This window comes from Urocampus carinirostris, chromosome 6 (genome assembly GCF_059441175.1).
Source record: "Urocampus carinirostris isolate Australia breed hairy pipefish chromosome 6, RoL_Ucar_1.0, whole genome shotgun sequence".
NCBI lineage: Eukaryota > Metazoa > Chordata > Actinopteri > Syngnathiformes > Syngnathidae > Urocampus > Urocampus carinirostris.
The window spans coordinates 21,386,536-21,405,396 of record NC_142354.1 but is presented as its reverse complement, the minus strand read 5'-3'; the positions used below and the strand labels follow the sequence as shown (position 1 = coordinate 21,405,396).

Sequence of the window (18,861 nt, the reverse complement as noted above, 5' to 3'; positions counted from 1 at the left end):
TGGTAAAGATACCAATGATCGACGGAAGTGCTGTTACCAGTGCTTTTATTAAAGGGACAGTGGGTATTTTTCAAGGGCGTAGGTTTGGTTTTAGTGGGGACATGGCGCATATTTTAAAGCGATTACAAAATATCAATGGGGACAAAATAAGGATTGCTCGATATTGGTGGGGGTACATCGGAGACTCCATGCCAAAATTAAGCCCTTGGTATTATTTGACCACTAGATGTTGCAGTATTTTTCCGTGCAACCAAAAAAATGAGTGCTAGAAAGCATAAGGAAGCATTCAAACTACATTGACTCAAAGTGACCTCACCAAGAGACACATTTTGAATTTAAATGCGCAAGTTCTTTCCAAGCCCTAAAAAAGTACAGTATGATATTTTTTTAATAAATCATAAACGAGCACCAGAACTTGAAACAAATACACGTTTAAATTAAATTATCGCATAATAAACATGAAATGAGAGGCACAAAATGTAGAAAGGCAAATAATAAAAAATATCATGAAAACATTTAAGGCGCAGTGGTTAGCGCGTGTGCAGCACAGTTCTAAGGTCTCGGGAACCTCCTGTGTGGGTTCAAATCCAGCTACCGGACTTCCTGTGCGGAGTTTGTATGTTCTTCCCGTGCTTGCGTGGGTTTCCTCCGGGCACTCCAGTTTCCTCCCACATTCCAAAGACATGCATTTCAGGTGGATTGGCCGGTCCAAATTGTCCCTAGGTGTGAATGAGCGAGCGAGTTGTCTGTCCATGTGTGCCCTGCGATTGGCTGGCAACCACTTCAGGGTGTCCCCTGCACACTGCCCAATGATTGCTGGGATGGGCTCCAGCCCCCCCGCGACCCTACTGAGGGTAAGCGGTGCAGCTAATGAGATGAGATGAGATGAAAACATTTACCTTTTTGCCTCGCATATTTTGAAAAACTGATCCAATGACGTCTGCTTTTGTCGGCTTTTGACAATCCGTCGGAAACTTGCGAGGCAGATTTCATTAAAATGAGCAATAGCCCAACTTGTCAACACTTTTTCGGGGTGATTCCTTTCCACAAATTTCGAGACTTCGTAGAATTTTGCTAAAATGTCTTTAATTTGGGCTTATTGAATGATAGATGCGTCCTCCTTCCCGCGATCTTGCCGGACTCCCTCCTCCTCCTTGTCTCTGAGCTTTGAACTGTGACAGAAACACAAAGAGCATGCTGTGATAACATGCATGCCCACTAGGTTGCCAGGCAGATTTGAAGCGATAGCCAGTTTGTTTACGTTCGGGAAACTCTGGGATTGGCTAATAGCAGCTGGTATTGTAATGTATTTTTGACTTCGTATCCTGAAACGCCTTTGTAACAAGAGGCAATATTTTCCCGCTCAGGTACTTCATAACCTTAAACTTTCGTATGAAGAGACATTTGCAAGTAGAGCCACCAGTGTTTTTTTCCAAGCATTTTTTGTTTTGGGGGTAGCAGTTATAATTATGTCAGAACCCTCTAGATGAGGCTCATTTTATGTAAAAGAAATGCAAATTTCGTGTCTTATGAGTATTTTACAAAAGACACATACATATGATAGTTAATGTTTTTATGCTTTATATTTAAATCAGTATATATAGATTCTTTTTTTAAATAAATGAAATTTTTTAACCACTCGGAGGCCCTAAATTATACACACTTCTTTCAAGCCTTTAAGTATAATCTCGCGGTCTAGCCTAATAATAACATAAATATTAATAACAACAAATACAATAATAAAAAGATCAATAATTAATAAATAAATAAACAGATTAATACTACTACTACTACTACTACTACTGATAATAATAGTAATAATAATAATAAGCCTAAATCTACTGCGTAATCATCAATCACTTGGGATCTGGATAACAGAGCAAAAGGCATTCTGTTTGATTATCACGCTATTTTTACTCACGGTATGACATTGTACAACGTTGCTTTGGCTGAATTATTTTCCATAATGCTCCATTACAACGTGGCACCGTGAGTAAAAATAATGTGATGATGGGACGAAACCCAATGTTTATTCCTATTTCACCTACATTCTTAGTGATGAAGTAGTTAGGACTTGACACTCTCAATATTACGATCTGGGTTTGATTCCTGTCACATCCAATGCTTAGCTGATTTGGTCACTGGTACTTGTTGACTGATTAATCATCACTGAAATACCTCAAATAACTACAGGTAATTGCACTCACCCAAATTGAGTTTTCTTGGGGGTAAACAAAATGCTTGTATACATGAATAAATATGGTATAAACATAAATTTCCTTCTGTGCAGCCCAGTACCAAACTAACCACGGCCGGGCACCGGTCCGCGGCCCCAAGGTTGCTGACCATGGCTTTAAAGTATCAGTCCAGTCCTCACAATGGTATCTGAGAGCAGTATCACTTAACCTCTAGTTGCCATTTAAAAATACGGAACTTGGTTTATGAGAATGCTAAATTGCCATTATGTGAACGTGTAATGCACTACTAAGAAATATTTTGATACGAGTTTAAATTAGTTTTGAAATATAGGTCGTCTTTTTCCAGAGGAAGGTGAATTTTATATATTAACAATACTGGTATTGAGGACCAATCATAATTTGAATTTCAGTCTGTAAATGTGTGGAATCTAACAAGGAAGAATTTCTCAATATAGAAGCTATATATTCATTTGGGGTCTGAGTTAAAAAATGGAGTAAAATGTGATAGTTCCAGACATTTAGTTGCTCACCACATTGCAATTTGTTGACTGTTAATTCAAGTGTGTGCACTGTGCAGGCAATGAACAGTCACAGGTTTATGTCACAGTAATTGGAGCACAATAAGCAGAGGACAACTGACCAGTGATGGACCATTGAGTGCTTGCTTGTGCAATGGGCAGTGTTGGTCACGTTATTTTAAAAAAGGTAGTTACAGTTACTCACCACTTCTTCCAAAAAGTAACAGATCTACTTTATGGAAACGAATGAGTTACCAGGGAAAGTAGCTGTTTCTGTTGATCTTTTTAAAAGTTGTATGTCAAAGAATTTCTGGGCAAATCCAAAACACGGTGGTGAGATGGGAATTGCAACTATTTTTAGATAACCCTTTTTTTTTTGTCCGGCTCACTAAAAAGAGCCGTTCTTTCTGGTCCCAAACAGCTGTTCGGTTGTTTTTGTCGCTTTCATCCCTACATTACCAATTATTATACAACATTATGCACGGAATGACTTAAAAAGGTGGCACGGTGGACGAGTGGTTAACATTTTTAGCACGCAGCCCCACGGTGCAGAAGTTCAGGGTTCAAGTCCAGCTACCGCGGTCTACCCTTTTGGAGTTTGCATGTTCTCCCTGTGCCTGCATGGGTTTCCTCAGGGCACTGCAGTTTCATCGCTCATTCCAAAGAACATGCATGTCAGGTTAATTGTTCTGTCTAAATTGTCCCTAGGTGTGAATGAGTGAGTGAGTTGTCTGTCTCTGTGTGCCCTGTGACTGGTTGGCAACCAGATCAGGGTGTGCCCTGCCCACTGCCCGAAGATAGTTGAGATGGGCTCCAGCACCCCCGCGACCCTACTGAGGATAAGCGGTGCAGATAATAGATGGATGGATGACTTAAAAAGGGGCAACAATAAATTGAAAAAAAAAAAGACAAAAATGGAAAAAAGAAACCCTAAAAAAACAAGAGAATAAAACAGAATACACAACAGAACAAAAAGAAAAACAGAAATAAAGAAACTTGATGAAGAAACTTAACTTTACATTTATATGGTAGGTGGGTGGATCCCTTTACCACTAGGGTCGCAGGTGCACCATTTCCCATGGTGTGCCTTGAGCAATTACAGCCTGGTGACACCCATTCAGGCGAACATGCTAACCACAATACCGCACATCAATACTTAAAAACACAGGAAGTATAATTAAAATATTGCACAAGTAACAAAAGTAACAGAAATTACACTATTTATAAATCTACAAAAAAATATGGGGCTCACATTTTTCGATAATCAGCCCTTATTTGTTTTTTCTTTCAGCGCATTGGTAAATACTATATTTTTAATCGCTATCTAACTGTAAAGTATTCGCTATTTCAAATGGTGACATGATCCGAAAATATGTGACGTAAACAACTCGAGGATAGCGCAAACAGTAACGGCGGAAAAAGGAATTAGTTTGATTGCCGTTACTGAAAAAAAAAAGCGTTACATAAAGGCGTTATTTAAAATGGAGTTTCTCCAAACACTGCGATCAGCGGCCATTAGTCTGAGAAATTGTATCAAACATGTAGTATTTTTATTGAAATGTATTGATAGTATTGTTAAAAGGGAATTGTGTATTATGTCGTGGATTGTACAGCTGTTGTTTCGTGCAAATATTTGGTTGTCTCCTTTTGTAAATTAGTTGTTGATGTTGTTTTTTCATGCTATGCTAAAAAAGAAGCCACAAACAAACCTGACATGCATGTTTTTGGAATGTGGGAGGAAACCGGAGTGCCCGGAGGAAACCCACACAGGCATGGGGAGAACATGCAAACTCTGCACAGGAGGGTTTGATCCCATGACCTCAGAACTGTGCCGCACACGTGTTAAACGCTGCAACGGCAGTAAAAAGAGAAAAAACATGGTGCAGTCTGGTTACTTTGAGTCTCTATCTATCTATCTATCTATCTATCTATCTATCTATCTATCTATCTATCTATCTATCTATCTATCTATCTATCTATCTATCTATCTATCTATCTATCTATCTATCTATCTATCTATCTATCTATCCATCCTTCCATCCATCCATCTATCGATCTACCCTGGTCATATCCCTCGATAGGGGTGACCGACAGCAAGACAACACATACAAAAATTAAGAAAATTAAAGAAAATTCAAAAATAAAAAGGGAAAAAGTAGCAAAAAAACACACTCAAAATTTTTTGGACCATGGCCAACCCAAATGCCCAAACACCCAAACAAGTTAAGCACCTTGGCATCCAAGTTGGTCATGCTTTCGTCCCTCCAGATGAAATGGGACACAAGAAAGCGACCATGTCACCCGGGTCAGGGTGACACAACACACTCTTCTGTTCAACAGCAGGGCCCGACAGCTTTCACTGGTTTACCCCTGCCGCATCATACGGTTGTCCTGCCATCCCTTAGAAAGCGTCTAAACATACCACTATCCTTTCACAACACCTCTCTACTCATTCCTATCACCAACAAGAGCTCTGGCTTCCACTCTATTTAGACCTCTTTCCAGCAGTGCACTCATAACACCATCCATCCACGTCAATCGCGGCCTTCCTCTTGGTCTCCTTCCATTGACTTCTGCTCTGTAGATCCTCTTCAACATTCGCTCCTCATCCATCCTCTCCATGTGTCCAAACCAACCGAGTGCTCTCTTATCAACACGCTTGCTCAGTTCCACGACTACTCCAGTTCTGTCTTTCACAATTCCATTTCTCAATCTATCCAATCTTGTCACTCCTAACATACTTCTCAAACATTTCATCTCAAAAACATTTAATTTCCTTCTCAAATCTGCGTTCAGGCTCCAAGTCTCTGCACCATACAACAAAGTCGGCACAATCACACTCTCATACAGTCCCCTCTTAACATCCATACTCATACTCTTGTTGCTCATCACTCTCCTTAGAGCACCCAAAACCTTGCTTCCTTGATTCACTCAGTGCAATACCTCGCACTACATTCCATCAACTGCAGCCACATCACAACCCAAGTACCTAAAGCTTTCAACTTCTTCCAGCACCTGTGCATGCAACCTTATTTCTAACGCCATGCCCACTCCATCACGTGAACACTTAATCACCTTACTCTTCCCAACATTCACACATAACTTATCACACACTCTCTCAAACTCCATGACCAACGTTCTCAATTTTTCCTCAGAATCAGCAACAAGCGCTGTGTCATCTGCAAACAACAACTGACTTACCTGACTCAACATTACCAGTAACTTTGAGTCTGAGTAGTTTAAATTCTTCCTCGTGCTTTAATGACTTGTTTTCCGTTGCACAAAACAATATATCGAAAACTAACACTGTACCTTTATAATGCGAACCTGAACTCTGAAGTATTTCAAGAAAAACAAAAATATTTAGTACAATACTCATCTTGGCTAACTAGCCAAATCATACAAATAAAGGAATCATTATCATAGTTTAAAAAAGAGAACATCAAGCCAACTAAAGGATTTTTTTTTTAATTTTGGAGAAAGAAACCAAACCAAAACACAATCGGAAGATCGTCTTGTATGTTATTGTGAAAACAAAAACATAGATTTTCGGAAATGACGTCAAAATAGACTATTTTATTATGAAAAGCTTAACTTAAGTAACCGGATGTTAGGCTCTCACGACATGGCGGTGCCAACACACCACACCAGACACTTTCATTACTCATCAATATTGATCTTTTTTGATTTGTTTGAACAACCGGCTTATTTAATTGTTGGGAAGTGCTTTTCCTTTAGTTACTTTTGATCCCGTTTCTTTTTTCGGGGCGACTTTAGGTGACACGGTGTCGTACGAGCATCTCACAAAATCCGTCAATAGCGAACACTTAGTAGTATTTAATTGTCAAACATGGCCCAAAGCAAAGAAGCAGACGCGGAACCTCGATTGTTCGCGTTCACCCGAGTCGCTACCGCAGTGGTGATACACTTTCTCAGCTTAACTTTTACTGTCTTCGTCGCGGTTCTCGCTCGACCTGGTACAAGTGAGTCAACCATTTGTTATTGTTACTTTTTGTTTTATTATTAATGTGAACGTAATATGTTTATGTGGCTTCTTCCAGGTTGGTTTTCCTGGCATCCCTTCCTCATGACACTAGCAGTAAGTTGTGATTTTTCAAAATAAAGCTCCCAACACGTGACATATTCATGCTTCTCTGATTGGTCGATTTGTATTTGGTGCACCTGACCATAATCATTAGATGCGTATATATTTTTGTTTAAAATGATAACATTAACAGTTTAGAGCTCAATTTATACTTAAAAAATGATAATTTTTTTAAAATCAAGCATGAAATTTAAAACGTTAAACTCTCATTTTATATGTTCTGTTGTGAAATTAAAATTTTAAACATTTTGAAAATAAAAAACATTTCGTACATACATAAGCCGCACCTGACTACAAGCCGCACGTGCCTACATTATTTACAAAGAAAGACGGTACACAGAAAGTTTTTAGAATATATGGCACCTTAACGTTCCAACGTTTGGCAGGCATTAGCTAACTAGCCCACATGATAAACATATACATGTCTGCATAATGAAATGATCTGCATTTATATAGTGCTTTTCAAGTCAATGACTTCCCAAAGCGCATTACAATGTGCTCAAAGACACTTCGACATGTAACACGGACGAGTCAGGAATCGAACTGGGATCCCTTGATCCCAAGACGAGCGCTCTACCTCCTGAGCTACTGCCTCCCCCGTCACTGAAATATGTCATGCCACATTTCATTGGAAAGCTTAAACTCTTGCGATTCAAGATATTATGATATACTTATCAGTTCAAACCTCACATTGTGTTTGCTGTTAAACGTCATATTGAAATATAATATTGTGAATGTGCTTGATTGCTGTTGAGATTGTCAAGAGGGGTTGTTCAAACCTCACACTGTTAGTTTTCTGTTATTAGTGTCAATAAATTTGTTCAAACCAAAAAAACTATCACTATCAGTTTGAAACAAGATACCCAGAAACTATAAAGCCGGTGTAACTCACCATTACGTCCCCTGGCTGTCTTCAACTGGCTTTGTTACATCAAGGACAAACAATAGAATCCATTTCTGTAAAATTTTAATTCGAAAACACACGATAATGTCGACAGATCGGTGGAAATCAGATTAAAACATCTTTGCTTCGTTTGACGTTGCTTCTTGTAATCCGTTCGTTTCGCCACATTATTTCCGTTTGCAAATAAACAGACTCTTAGAAGTATTCCTAAAATGGTTATTGTAATTAGCCCCGAATAAAACTAGCATGAAGCCTTGTTCATGCTAGTTTTATTCCTGCACAAAGTGCTAAGTTACATTGAATTAATTTCTTCTTCAACACATTTATTCCACCTGTCTCACTCCTACCCTTACTTACCTGCTAAAAAAAAAAAAATCCACATATTAGCCGCATCATTGGATAAGCCGCATGGTTGAAAGCTTGGGGAAAAGTCGGTCCGAATTGTTACGGTAGTTGTTGTGAATAGCCCGAGTGTAAAACGCAGTTTCAAAACATAAATATTTTTGTTGGACTCCATCAGTTCTCCTTCATGACGGAAGCCATCCTGCTCTTCTCGCCGCACGGCTCCCCCTTGAGGAAATGTTCGCACAAAGTCAAAGCTCGCGTGCATTGGATTCTGCAGTGCGCCTGCGTGACGTGCGCCACGCTGGGCCTGGCAGCCATCTTTTACAACAAACATCTTAAAGGCAAGCCTCATTTCACCTCGTGGCACGGCCTGCTGGGCATGGTCACGGTGTGCACGACGGCCGTTCAATCTTTAGCCGCCGTGCCGCTTATCTATCACTCTCTGGCCAAGGGCTGGTCCCTAGCCAAGCTGAAACGGTACCACGCCGCGTCGGGTTTGGTCACCTACCTGCTGGGGAGCGTCAGCCTGCTCCTCGGCCTGTCTTCCGTGTGGTTCGCCAAGTCTGTCAGTGATGCTACGTGGTACCTGACCACGTTTTGTCCAGTTATCAGCGCTCTCATCATCATGAATCAAGTTACTAGCGCTTACGTGGCTAAGAAACGTTTGCAGTCATAATGGGTTATGAGGAACAGAATCAAAATCCATTTCTTTTTTAACTCATTCAATGCCAGACACTTTTCTCAATTTGGGCGAGCTGGTTCCAGACAATATTTACCATTTTGATTCCTACAGTAAACGTAGTGCTGTAGCTATATAGTCATAGGATCAGTGTTTCCCCTAGAATTTTATGTGACCCTGGCGGGTGGAGAGTACGGGGACATTCTACACCGGGAAAACACACTGTTCATTTTTAATTCAACTGACAGGTATGTAGCACAAATACACACCATGGCCTTTGCAATCATTTCTGTATTGAGAAATCTAAAAGTGATTTTAGTAACTTCTTATTCATTTACATGTATATTTAAAAATATTGTATATTTTTAATTAAAAACGTTTATGAGACGCTGGTGGAGCCAACGAAACCTTGGTGGCCCACCAGAATCTTCCTATGGTATACGAATTACTGAGGTGATATCAAAAGAAAGCTTGCGCCCTCATCTTTATTTAAAAAAAATCAAATCAAATCAAAAGAATGTTTTTAGCTTGTATCATTGTTTAGTAAATCACAATTGAACATTGCTAAGTTTCTTAAAAACACTCATTTGCAAGAAAACGTCTGAGGAAAATGGCTTTTTGTGAAAAGGACTCATTTGAAGTTTCACCTCAGGGTTTTTTCTTTCGCATTTGTGACACATCCAATTTCTAAACAATGCTTTCTGTAAACACAAGGGCACCTTGATTGCAAAATAAAATCGTATTGCAAGAATGAACTATGCTTGAACTTGGCAAGAACTACTCAGCGCCCGATCTTTTCAGTGATCACACTATTTCGGTCACCATGGTGATCGCGTACCCTTGGGCGTGAATGAAACATCATTCCTCCTCGACGATGACGAGGAAATCCCAATGACGATGGGATTTTGTGATCTTTTTAAAAGGAATAAGCTCTGTTGAAGAGTTAACTGCCTATAACCATTTGTCCATATATTTCGACTTTCACCACAATGCTTCACGACTCTCATTTGCTGGATACAGAAAGCAACATTAGGAAGTTGGGTTTCCTCAATGTGTGGACAAAGATCTGATCCAAGCCACTCCTGCCATCTAATGGTGATTTATCATACTGAAATAATTCCCAGAGGTTTGATACATACTGATTAGATAGATAGATAGATAGATACTTTGTTCATCCCCGAAGGGAAATTCACATTTCCAGCAGCATCCCTGAGCTGAGAACAATCGAGAACAATCGAAAATAACACGGGAGCTGCTGGAGTGACTGCCATTCGTGACGGCGCCGGAAGAAAAGATTCAATTTGAATCATGTACAAACAAACAAACAATTGAATCATGTACAAACAAACAAACAAACAAAATATTCATGTTTCAATAAGTGGAGTGTTAATAAAATTGGGGGAAAATAATTTCTGATACTGATATAACCAGGTAAAACTAATTTTAAGTTACCTGTCCAAATGAATGTTGTGCCATCTCACCTTTCCCACTCTCTCTCCTGCAGTTGACTTGCTGCTGCTCGCTCCTGAAACTAATACTTACCTCTTTGTGTATTGTGCAGTCCCTTCTCAAGTTTCTTCATATTCTTCATTTAATGCTTGGTCTATCTGAAACCCAGATAGAGAGACGCATTCTCCTTCTTCACGTTGTCATCCAGATTAGCTGCATCAAACTTTTTACAATATATATATTTTTAGATAAAACAATTTTTTGGGGTTATGTTTTGGCACTCAGGGACAATGCTTCTGAAAACATTTATACGTTATGGCATTGAATGAGTTAAGTTGATTTTAACTTCATTTGAGTGAGATATTTATTTATATTTAGTCATTGTTAAATCCCCTAGATTTGAATAATTTTTACTTCTTTCTAAACTTTAGAGGAGGGGTTGGGTTCCTATGGCTCACGTGTAAGATATGGCTCTATAAGAAAGTCAGTCTCGAAAGATAAAATATGGATAGTGCAAGTCCTATGTGTATCTTTCCAATTTTATTACATGCGACGCCGGAGCAGACATGTTTCGGTTCAAAAGATATATGGCACAGCCTCAACTACCGATTAGTCACATTGTCACACCAACAGACCTTGTTTTTGCTTTACATCTCTCTGGAAAGGAAGATGCTGAGACAATGATGAAAAACCCACAGAAAAAACCGCAAACACCTGAATACAACAGCCAGGCACCCAAAGCAATTTGATTGGGTAATTGGTAAGGGGTGGGCGGAGCGCTGCAGACAGAACACAATCCTCTCTTCCTCTCTCTTTGTCTGCCTCTCTCTCTCTCTGTCTGCCTCTCTCGCCCAGCAGCCTTTGCGCAGAAGGTAAATACTGCATACCCGCTAACTTCCTGTTTGCCCTATTTTGTGACTTTTTACAAAAGAACTGCTCGCACCTTGTGAAAACATTTAGAAAAATGACGGTCAACATGAGGCTAAACAATCTTCGTTGTTATAGTTGTTGATATGGGCCACAGGTTCTGGCATTATTATTATTTTGTACATTTAAGTGGGCTTTGGTGGCTTTTTTTTTTACAACTGTCCAAAGTGTTAGCACACAAAACACGTGTACCAAAATTACTTTAGCTATTTAACATACAATTAACAATTAGACTTTTAAATAAAATGTTTTCCAGCTTAGTAAAGCTTAAAGGGATACTGTACTATTTGAAGTACCAAGCACAAATAATTCAAACTGCACCATTTAGTTGCCCAACCTTGTCCGACTTCTCCAGCACAGAAGCATAAGGTTTTTGGGTCTTTGGCTACCCGTAGCAGCAAGATGGCGGACAATCATGTCAGATCCCTCTAAGAGAGCCTCTAGTTATGTAAAATAAACATTTCTCCACCTATTTGTGTCTAAAAATGCATGTGTATATAATAGCGAATGCATTTTTGCTTATTTGAGTCATTCACTAGGATATTTTTTAAAGAATTACGTTCTTTTAACCATTAGATGGCGCTTAATAATACACAATGTATTCAATTTGATCATTTTTTTTTTTTATGTAACATCTCAGGGAAAACTGCTTTTTCGCCTGTGGGCTGAAGTAACAACCGATCTTGGCTCGGTTGAATTTCGCTGCCTAACCATTACTCCACCTATATGACATTGTTCAAAATTTTGGTCTTTTATATTGAAGCTGCTTCCAAGAGATTCTAGACCAGGGGTCTCAAACTCAATTGGGTTGGGGGCCACTAAAGCTAGGGTCTGGGTGAGGTTGGGCCCAATTGTTTTTTTTTTTTTTCACAAAAACAGCGCTGATATAAAAACTTTTCGCTGTTCTTAAAGGGACAGTGTTTTATATTTGTCCAGTAGATGTTGCTGTAATGTTGTGCAAGCAAAAATTAGTTTAGGAAGGGTACAAACTAGTTTTACCTAAATTTCACAAATAAAGATAAAAATTGTAAAGGAATAAAAAAATGAAAAAAGAGGTAAACAAGGAAAATGGGAGTTAAAAAAAGTAGGGGAAAGAAATCCCCAAAAATTGGAGAACAAGAAAGGAAAAAGGAAAACAAAAAAAAGATGGAAAGTTAAAAAGACAAAAAAAGCTTTTTTCTCTTCATGTTTTTTTTCCCCATTTCTTTTACATTTTGTCTGTTTTTCTTTCTCTTATTTTGTATTTCCTTCTACTTATTTTCCTTCTTTTCAAAAGCAATATGGTACATTTTGGTCACTTACAGACTCATTTTGTCTTCTTTCATTGTGCTCTCAGCAATTGTTTTTGTTGACACAACAGGATACAGCAACATCTAATGGGCAAATAGTACACACTTGTCCCTTTAACTTTCATGTTAAGGCAAGGGCCTCAAATCATCATCCTGGGGGCGGCAATTGTCCCCCGGGCCACGAGGTTGAGACACCCGTTTTAGACTATATTTTTGGGTCAACCTCACCATTTGCTGTACACTTTTACCTATTATTTTGCAGTATACATTTATGTATGCCATGATATACTTTCAAAGTGTGCTTGGAAGTGTGAATCTTATGTCCTCTATTACAGCAATAGCAGTTCTTGAATACTAACTTTAGCCACATCTACTGCAAATGAAGGCTGTAATGTGTACATGTACTTAAAGCTTATGTTACTGTTTTACTAATAAGGCTATCAGTTAGATGTATCGAAGTAACATTTTTTCAATATATGCACAGTTACATTCCATGCATTTATGAAATTCCTTTGTTTTTTGTATTTTTCTGACCAAAAATGAACAATAATAATGAACAGAATCAGTTGTAAAATTGACTTGTCTATCCACCGAAGCTGAATAAATAAAAAGAAAGTGTATTCACACAATCAACACGTGTTTTATTTTGAAAATAACATCGACAATACATTTTCGCTTTTGTCCACTTCAGGGGTGGTCAACTTGTTCGAGAGCTGCACGTCCTGCATGTTTTTGGAGTTTCTCTTCCCCAGTAGAGGCCATTCCAATCAAGCTGAACATTTGCATCACCTCAGTTGGAGAAGAGAAACCTCCCCCCAAAAATGCAGGACCTGGGGCTCTCCAGGACCGGGTTGACCACCCCTTGGTCTACTTGGCGCGGATCAGCCATCTAGTAAGGAGAAATAAAAAACAATAAATACATTTCAGACACTAAAAACACGGGAATAGGGGAGCTACGATTACAGGAAAGATATGGAATTATAAAAGTAAAAAAAAAAAAAAAAAAAAAAGAAATACTCGTAAAAATGAGCCTACTTGACAGATTTAAACAGAGTGATGACATTTTCATATTCTAATAAGAGTACAAATATAGAGAAGCGAGTCCCCCGTTAATAAAATTCACTTTTCAAAGCCACTTTACAAGAATCCGAGACAAATCATGATGAGAGGGGGTCTGTACTCCCAGTCTGTTTAAAAAAAAAAAAAAAAAAAAAATTATTTGTCTTATTTCTTCCAGACTCATTTAATATAACCACTGTGTCTACCAGTTTGCAAACAGATCCTAAATCTAAACACGAGTGGCGATGCCATCGCAAGAGAAAAGACAATTCAAGAGGCAGTAGAGACCAAAACACACCACGAGCAAAATACTGCCGCATTCACCGGCAAATGTGAGGGAGAATTTTGTGCTGCAGATGTTGACAAAAATCTACTTCTTTAAAGGGAAACATCGCAACACAAATAAGCTTCCATTTGTAAGTAAGAGAAGAACATGTTTAACTTTTACAATGGTTCCCCAAAAAAAAACCCACAACACTCGAGTCCTAAGTGTTGTTTAAGGCAAAATATGACAACACTTGGGTGTGTTACTGAAGTTGAGATACATTCATCTGAGCGTGAAGAAGAGTGGAAAATGAAAGGGACCCGTCCCCAAAAGCATAACTAAAGATTGCAATGGTTATCTTTATAAATGCTGTATTAACACACTCCCCACTGCACATTAATCAGTTTGAACTATAAACAGTGACAGTAGCTGCTTTGTACACATGATGAGTCATAGAAAATCTTTCTCTTTAACCAGGGGATGCTACACATTTTTAAAGCAAAGGGTGTTTTTTTTTTCTTTCTAATTATTATTAAAATATCGGGGTTGTAAAAAATGTAATGCGGTCGCACCTAGATCAATGAATTTTAGGTGATGTGAAAAATTGTAGAAATTTGTCTAGAGTGCTACTACAAACACATGCTCAATTTCCCGTGTTATGAAGGAACATGTTACTTTTCTTACTAATGAGTACTGTAATGTATTATTAATTATATTTTATAACTCGACTGTTTACTCGCGTTACCTCGCAACGTATTAAAAGCGGTTCAGTCCTGATTCATTCACGTTGTCACATCTTAATCAACATAAAATGAGGTTGGGTTGTTTATATTTACCTACAAAACACAACTTAATACAGTCGGGGTGGCGCCGTCTCAAGCACAGAGTACGAGAGTGCTAAATTTCTCCTCGTGGAGATATTCTCCCTACCTATGAACTTGCATCTAAGCCAGGCAGGTCCACCTAGTCCGGCCTTGGGCCCTAGTTATAAAATAACGTGGCTTGCCAGTAATGTCCCCCGCAGTATAAAATAAACTCGTATAAAAAAAAAGAGAAAAAAAATTAACCATTTCACCAGATGATGGCAGTAGCCCTTTGGGCACCTTGCCCCTTGGCTTTCTGTGAGAATTTTAGCCCACGCAATTTCCAACATGGCGACTGTAAATAAAAAAGCAAAGGTGACTATGAGGGACGTATTTTTTTTCATTAAAATCCGAAACAACTGCATCTGCCTAATTTGCCAAGAGAGTGTGGCTGTTTTATAAGAATATAACATCAAGAGGCTCTGCCAGACGAAACAGGCCAACAACGATAAGCTAACTGGAAATGAACATTATGAAAAGGTAAAGCAACTGAAAGTTGTTTTAACGGCACAGCAGCAATTTTCACGAGACTGTGAGTCAAATGAAAAGGCTACAAAGGTGAGCTATGTGTTGTGGCTTATACAGCAACCACAAACAAATAGGAATAAAATTGAGCAAACGTGAGCACAGAATTTACGGTAAAAAAATTTTGGTCACTTTATTTCTAAAATTATTTTAGCAATACACTTTGCCTGGAAACAAAAAACGTCTTGAAAATGGGGAAGGAGATCTTCGAGTGGTTCGAAACCCAGAGACAAAATATATATGGAGTGTCTCGGGTAAGTGTTTTTGAACAAGCTTTCAAGATTACAAGCCAAGAAATATGAAGGCTTCACAGGTTGGTGTGTAGGTTATTTTGTATTTTTCTTATATTATGTGGCTATTTTGAAGCAGTTTGAGGGGATTGGCTTCTATGCGAGTAATTTGTAACTAGATACTCATTAGTGTCGGTAATCTGGCGGGGAAGGGACGTGAAATTACTTTTTAAATGAAGTACAGTAATTAATAACTGTTTTTCAGTAACACGATAACACAGTCGATTTTACAGTGAATTAACAGTTTTACTTTGAACGGTGCGATAATTAAACAAATATTATAAAGAATTTTGAATACTACTTAAGAATTCTCCGTTTAGATGATGGCTCTACAGCTAGTTTTTTGATTTCTTCCCTCTCTCATCAATTTACCTGATTATTTTGTCTTTTTTTTAATCAATGTAGTAATTTAAATAAATAGATATTTGAAATTTACAATTAATTTCCAAACGGCACATAATGTCAAGTGACCAAGGCAGAAACTATAAATGAATTTAGTGTGAACCACGGTACGGGCAAAAAAAATGTTTCCGTCTTGTTAAACTGGGGCAAAGGTTTTCATTTTTAATTTAAAGCAATAATGTGGCTAAACAGATTTAACCTAATTTGATTTTTACAACTTTTTTCTTTTTTTTGTTAAAAGGCGGAGTATTGTGAAATTATCTGACGATAAAGTGACTAAATAAATACATTCTAGAAAAAAAAAAAGGAATTCACTCACTAACGGCCATTGACGGAAGTTCCATTTTATTGTAAATGGGCTGGGAATTGAAAATAAGAGGTTTGACGTCGATAGCTGTCAATGGCGCTGTGCGTAGTTATAACTGGTAAATCGTTGCACCTTTAATTTAATTATTTTTTTATTGGAAACAACAAAAGCATATGACACGTAATAAGGGTCTTTTTTAAACAAGTGAGTATTAGTCGTCAAATTATTTCCCATTCCGAATTACTGTCCGCACCCAACTGCACCTGCTTGAGTCTTCAGTGTCCCGTCACCTCAATGACATCATCGTCTGAACTATCGCCACCGTTCTCCGTGCTGCGATACCTGTCTGGTTGGGTCAGGGCTGCCCCCAGCAGGCTGGACGTGGGATTGCTGAAATGGGAGAGGAAGCCGGATGAATTTGAAGCATTGTTGGCCGCGGAGAACCCGGATGCTCCAGAAAGGAGTGGGCTGGAGAACATCCGGGCTTCAGGGAGTAAAGACTGGCTGTAGTTGAGAGGGAAGCCTGACGAAAGCAAGCCCGCCACGTTGGGGCTCATCAAATAAGGAGGCAAAGAAGCCGACGTCACGGATGAGGATGCGGATGGCGATGACGATATGGGAATGGTGTTGGAGGGTGTAGAGAGGGCGGTGGAGAAAGCTGAGGAGGACGGGGCGGGAAGTTGTCCGTTCCCAGCTGCGGAAGGGAACATGGTCTGTAGGTCTGCTAGCGTCTGTGCAGGTGCTTGTAGGAATGAAGATCCACTTCCACCCATCAGAAGAGGGTGATTCATATGCCCCAACCTCCCCAACAGCGAAGACGAGCTCAGGCCCACTGGTGGAAAACTGAGCCCGGAGGAATTCAAAGAATATCCAGGAAAATGCGACGCCGTCCGTTTGGTTGAGGAGCTTTGACTTCCGCCGTGTTTGCGTTTTGCCCCTTGCGTCTCCAGACTCTGTCTCAGGAGGTTGTCGTCCAGCGGGGGGCGCAAGTCGGGGATCATGCCGCTGTCTACCGCCACCGGGATAGAGCCGTCCAAGTGGGAGGAAAGTTCATTGTCTGCGCCAGCACTAGTAGATCCTGCATAGTGGCTGAGTTCCTGGAGAATCTCTGAGCTCAGCGGAGAGGACGACTGCTGCTCCTCGTCTGGGGAATGTTGCAGTTGCTCCCCTGGAGAGGCGCAGCCGTTGCCGAGTGGATGGATCGCTGTGCGCTGACTACCTGCAAAGTGGAAAAGTAGGGCCTTGGTTTTAAAAAATGGGAAAGAAAAAAATGATCTGACAAAGAAAAATCCACTTGGAAATAATTTTCAGTACATAATCAAGTCATGTTTTTTTTTATTGTCCTCATCACAAGGTGTCTCAAAGGGCTGCAAAGACAACAGATTATTGCAAACTACAGACTGTTATTACAACATCCCCTGATCTAAAACCTACATGAGGGCAAGGAAAAACTCAAAAACCTCAACATGAGGAAAATGAAGAAACCTTGAACACATGAGGTAATCCCCCTTCCAGGCTGACCAGGCTGCAACGGATGTTGAATAACAAACAATACAGAGATTTTGTCAATACGAGATATAGTTCATTCATAAAATGTAGAATATAAATGTGTTTTAAACCTAGATTTAAACAGTTTCACTGAGGTTGCAGATCAAATCTCAGTGGGCAGAGCATTCCAAAGAACCTGGGCCCGAATAGAGAACACTCTCAGGTCTACTGTACGCTATATTCTAAAGTCATTAAACAAATATCGGTGGCCCTCGAGAGACCGTTTTAAAATTTGTCACCGAAAATAGAGGATTATGACATTGCGTTAGGCTTAGTACAAATGTGTAACTGTGAAAAAAAAGTAATACTAATAAACCTTGACAACACACATCATATACACATCTAGAAAAGCATTAAGAAGTGGATACGTTTATTCTGTTTTCATGCCAGCTTGTTATTTTGAATATTATACCTCACTGTTGTTTGAACTATTATGCACCGTTCACATCAAAGGATAGGGGAACCTTTTTGACCCAAAGAGCCATGAAAGCAAAATATTTAAGCAACCCATAGGTTCTCAACCCCTGGTTTACGTCATTGTCACTTTCTTCCAATCATTGGTCATCGATTCCCACAATCCTAAAGGATTCCATTTTGTAACCTAGGAGATTTCATGAAAGGGAAGGGGTCAGGGGAGTGTTTTTATAAAAGGTTTACATTTCTTATCCGAGTTATGGGTTCCCTCCCGTTCTAAATCCATGATATGTTTTCTCCTTATGTTGAACATATACTTCAAACTTATCAGAAGTGCAAATTTTACCTCCTCTTTATTACTTCAAGTGACAGTAAATACTGCAGGTTTATATGATCTAGTGTAAAATGTATCTCAATTTCCAATATCGCCTTTTCTCTTCCTTGCAACCGTTCCTTGTACTTTGAAATTTTCATGAACTAAATGGTACTTTGTCACATATTTGTCTCAGTCGTTCATCAATACTTCATAGTGGTTAAAATGGGTTTCCTAAACTTTAGTAAATCTCCTTTCTTAGTTTACAGTTTCTGATCTTTACAGTCTGTCTTTAGAGGACACCTGAAATGGGTATCGCCCACTGTTGCAAGGACTGAAACCAAAAGGTTGGTCTGGCCTCGTAGTCCCTTTTTTTCTAGTCTATCTCTCTATCTACACTGGTCTTATCCCTCGAGAGACCAAGACAAACACATACATAAAATAAGAAAATAAAAAAGGAA

The 18,861-nt window shown here is 39.2% G+C and overlaps 2 protein-coding genes across 4 annotated transcripts in view; one reads left to right on the top strand and one right to left on the bottom strand.

Moving 5' to 3' along the window:
* Positions 1-6,335: 6,335 nt before the first annotated feature.
* cyb561d2 (cytochrome b561 family, member D2) lies at positions 6,336-13,041 on the top strand. The gene is made up of 3 exons (XM_088338249.1): positions 6,336-6,699; positions 6,778-6,815; positions 8,246-13,041. Exons 1-3 carry the CDS (start codon positions 6,567-6,569, stop codon positions 8,744-8,746), a joined length of 672 nt encoding a protein of 223 aa, XP_088194375.1. The 5' UTR covers positions 6,336-6,566; the 3' UTR covers positions 8,747-13,041.
* rad54l2 (RAD54 like 2) overlaps positions 13,031-18,861 on the bottom strand; it is a 24,362-nt gene continuing 18,531 nt past the window's right edge. For 2 of the 3 annotated variants that reach the window (XM_088338245.1, XM_088338247.1), the window contains exon 22: positions 13,031-17,344. In XM_088338245.1, coding sequence (XP_088194371.1) covers positions 16,401-17,344 — 944 coding nt within the window. In that variant the 3' untranslated portion in view covers positions 13,031-16,400. The remainder of the gene's footprint in view (positions 17,345-18,861) is intronic. The other variant, XM_088338248.1, reaches the window with a different exon arrangement.

Coding starts and splice junctions, on each gene's coding strand:
- cyb561d2 (XM_088338249.1), top strand. CDS start 6,567: ATGGCCCAAAGCAAAGAAGCAGACGCGGAACCTCGATTGTTCGCGTTC. Junction 6,700..6,777: donor TCTCGCTCGACCTGGTACAA/GTGAGTCAACCA, acceptor GGCTTCTTCCAG/GTTGGTTTTCCTGGCATCCC. Junction 6,816..8,245: donor CCTTCCTCATGACACTAGCA/GTAAGTTGTGAT, acceptor GGACTCCATCAG/TTCTCCTTCATGACGGAAGC.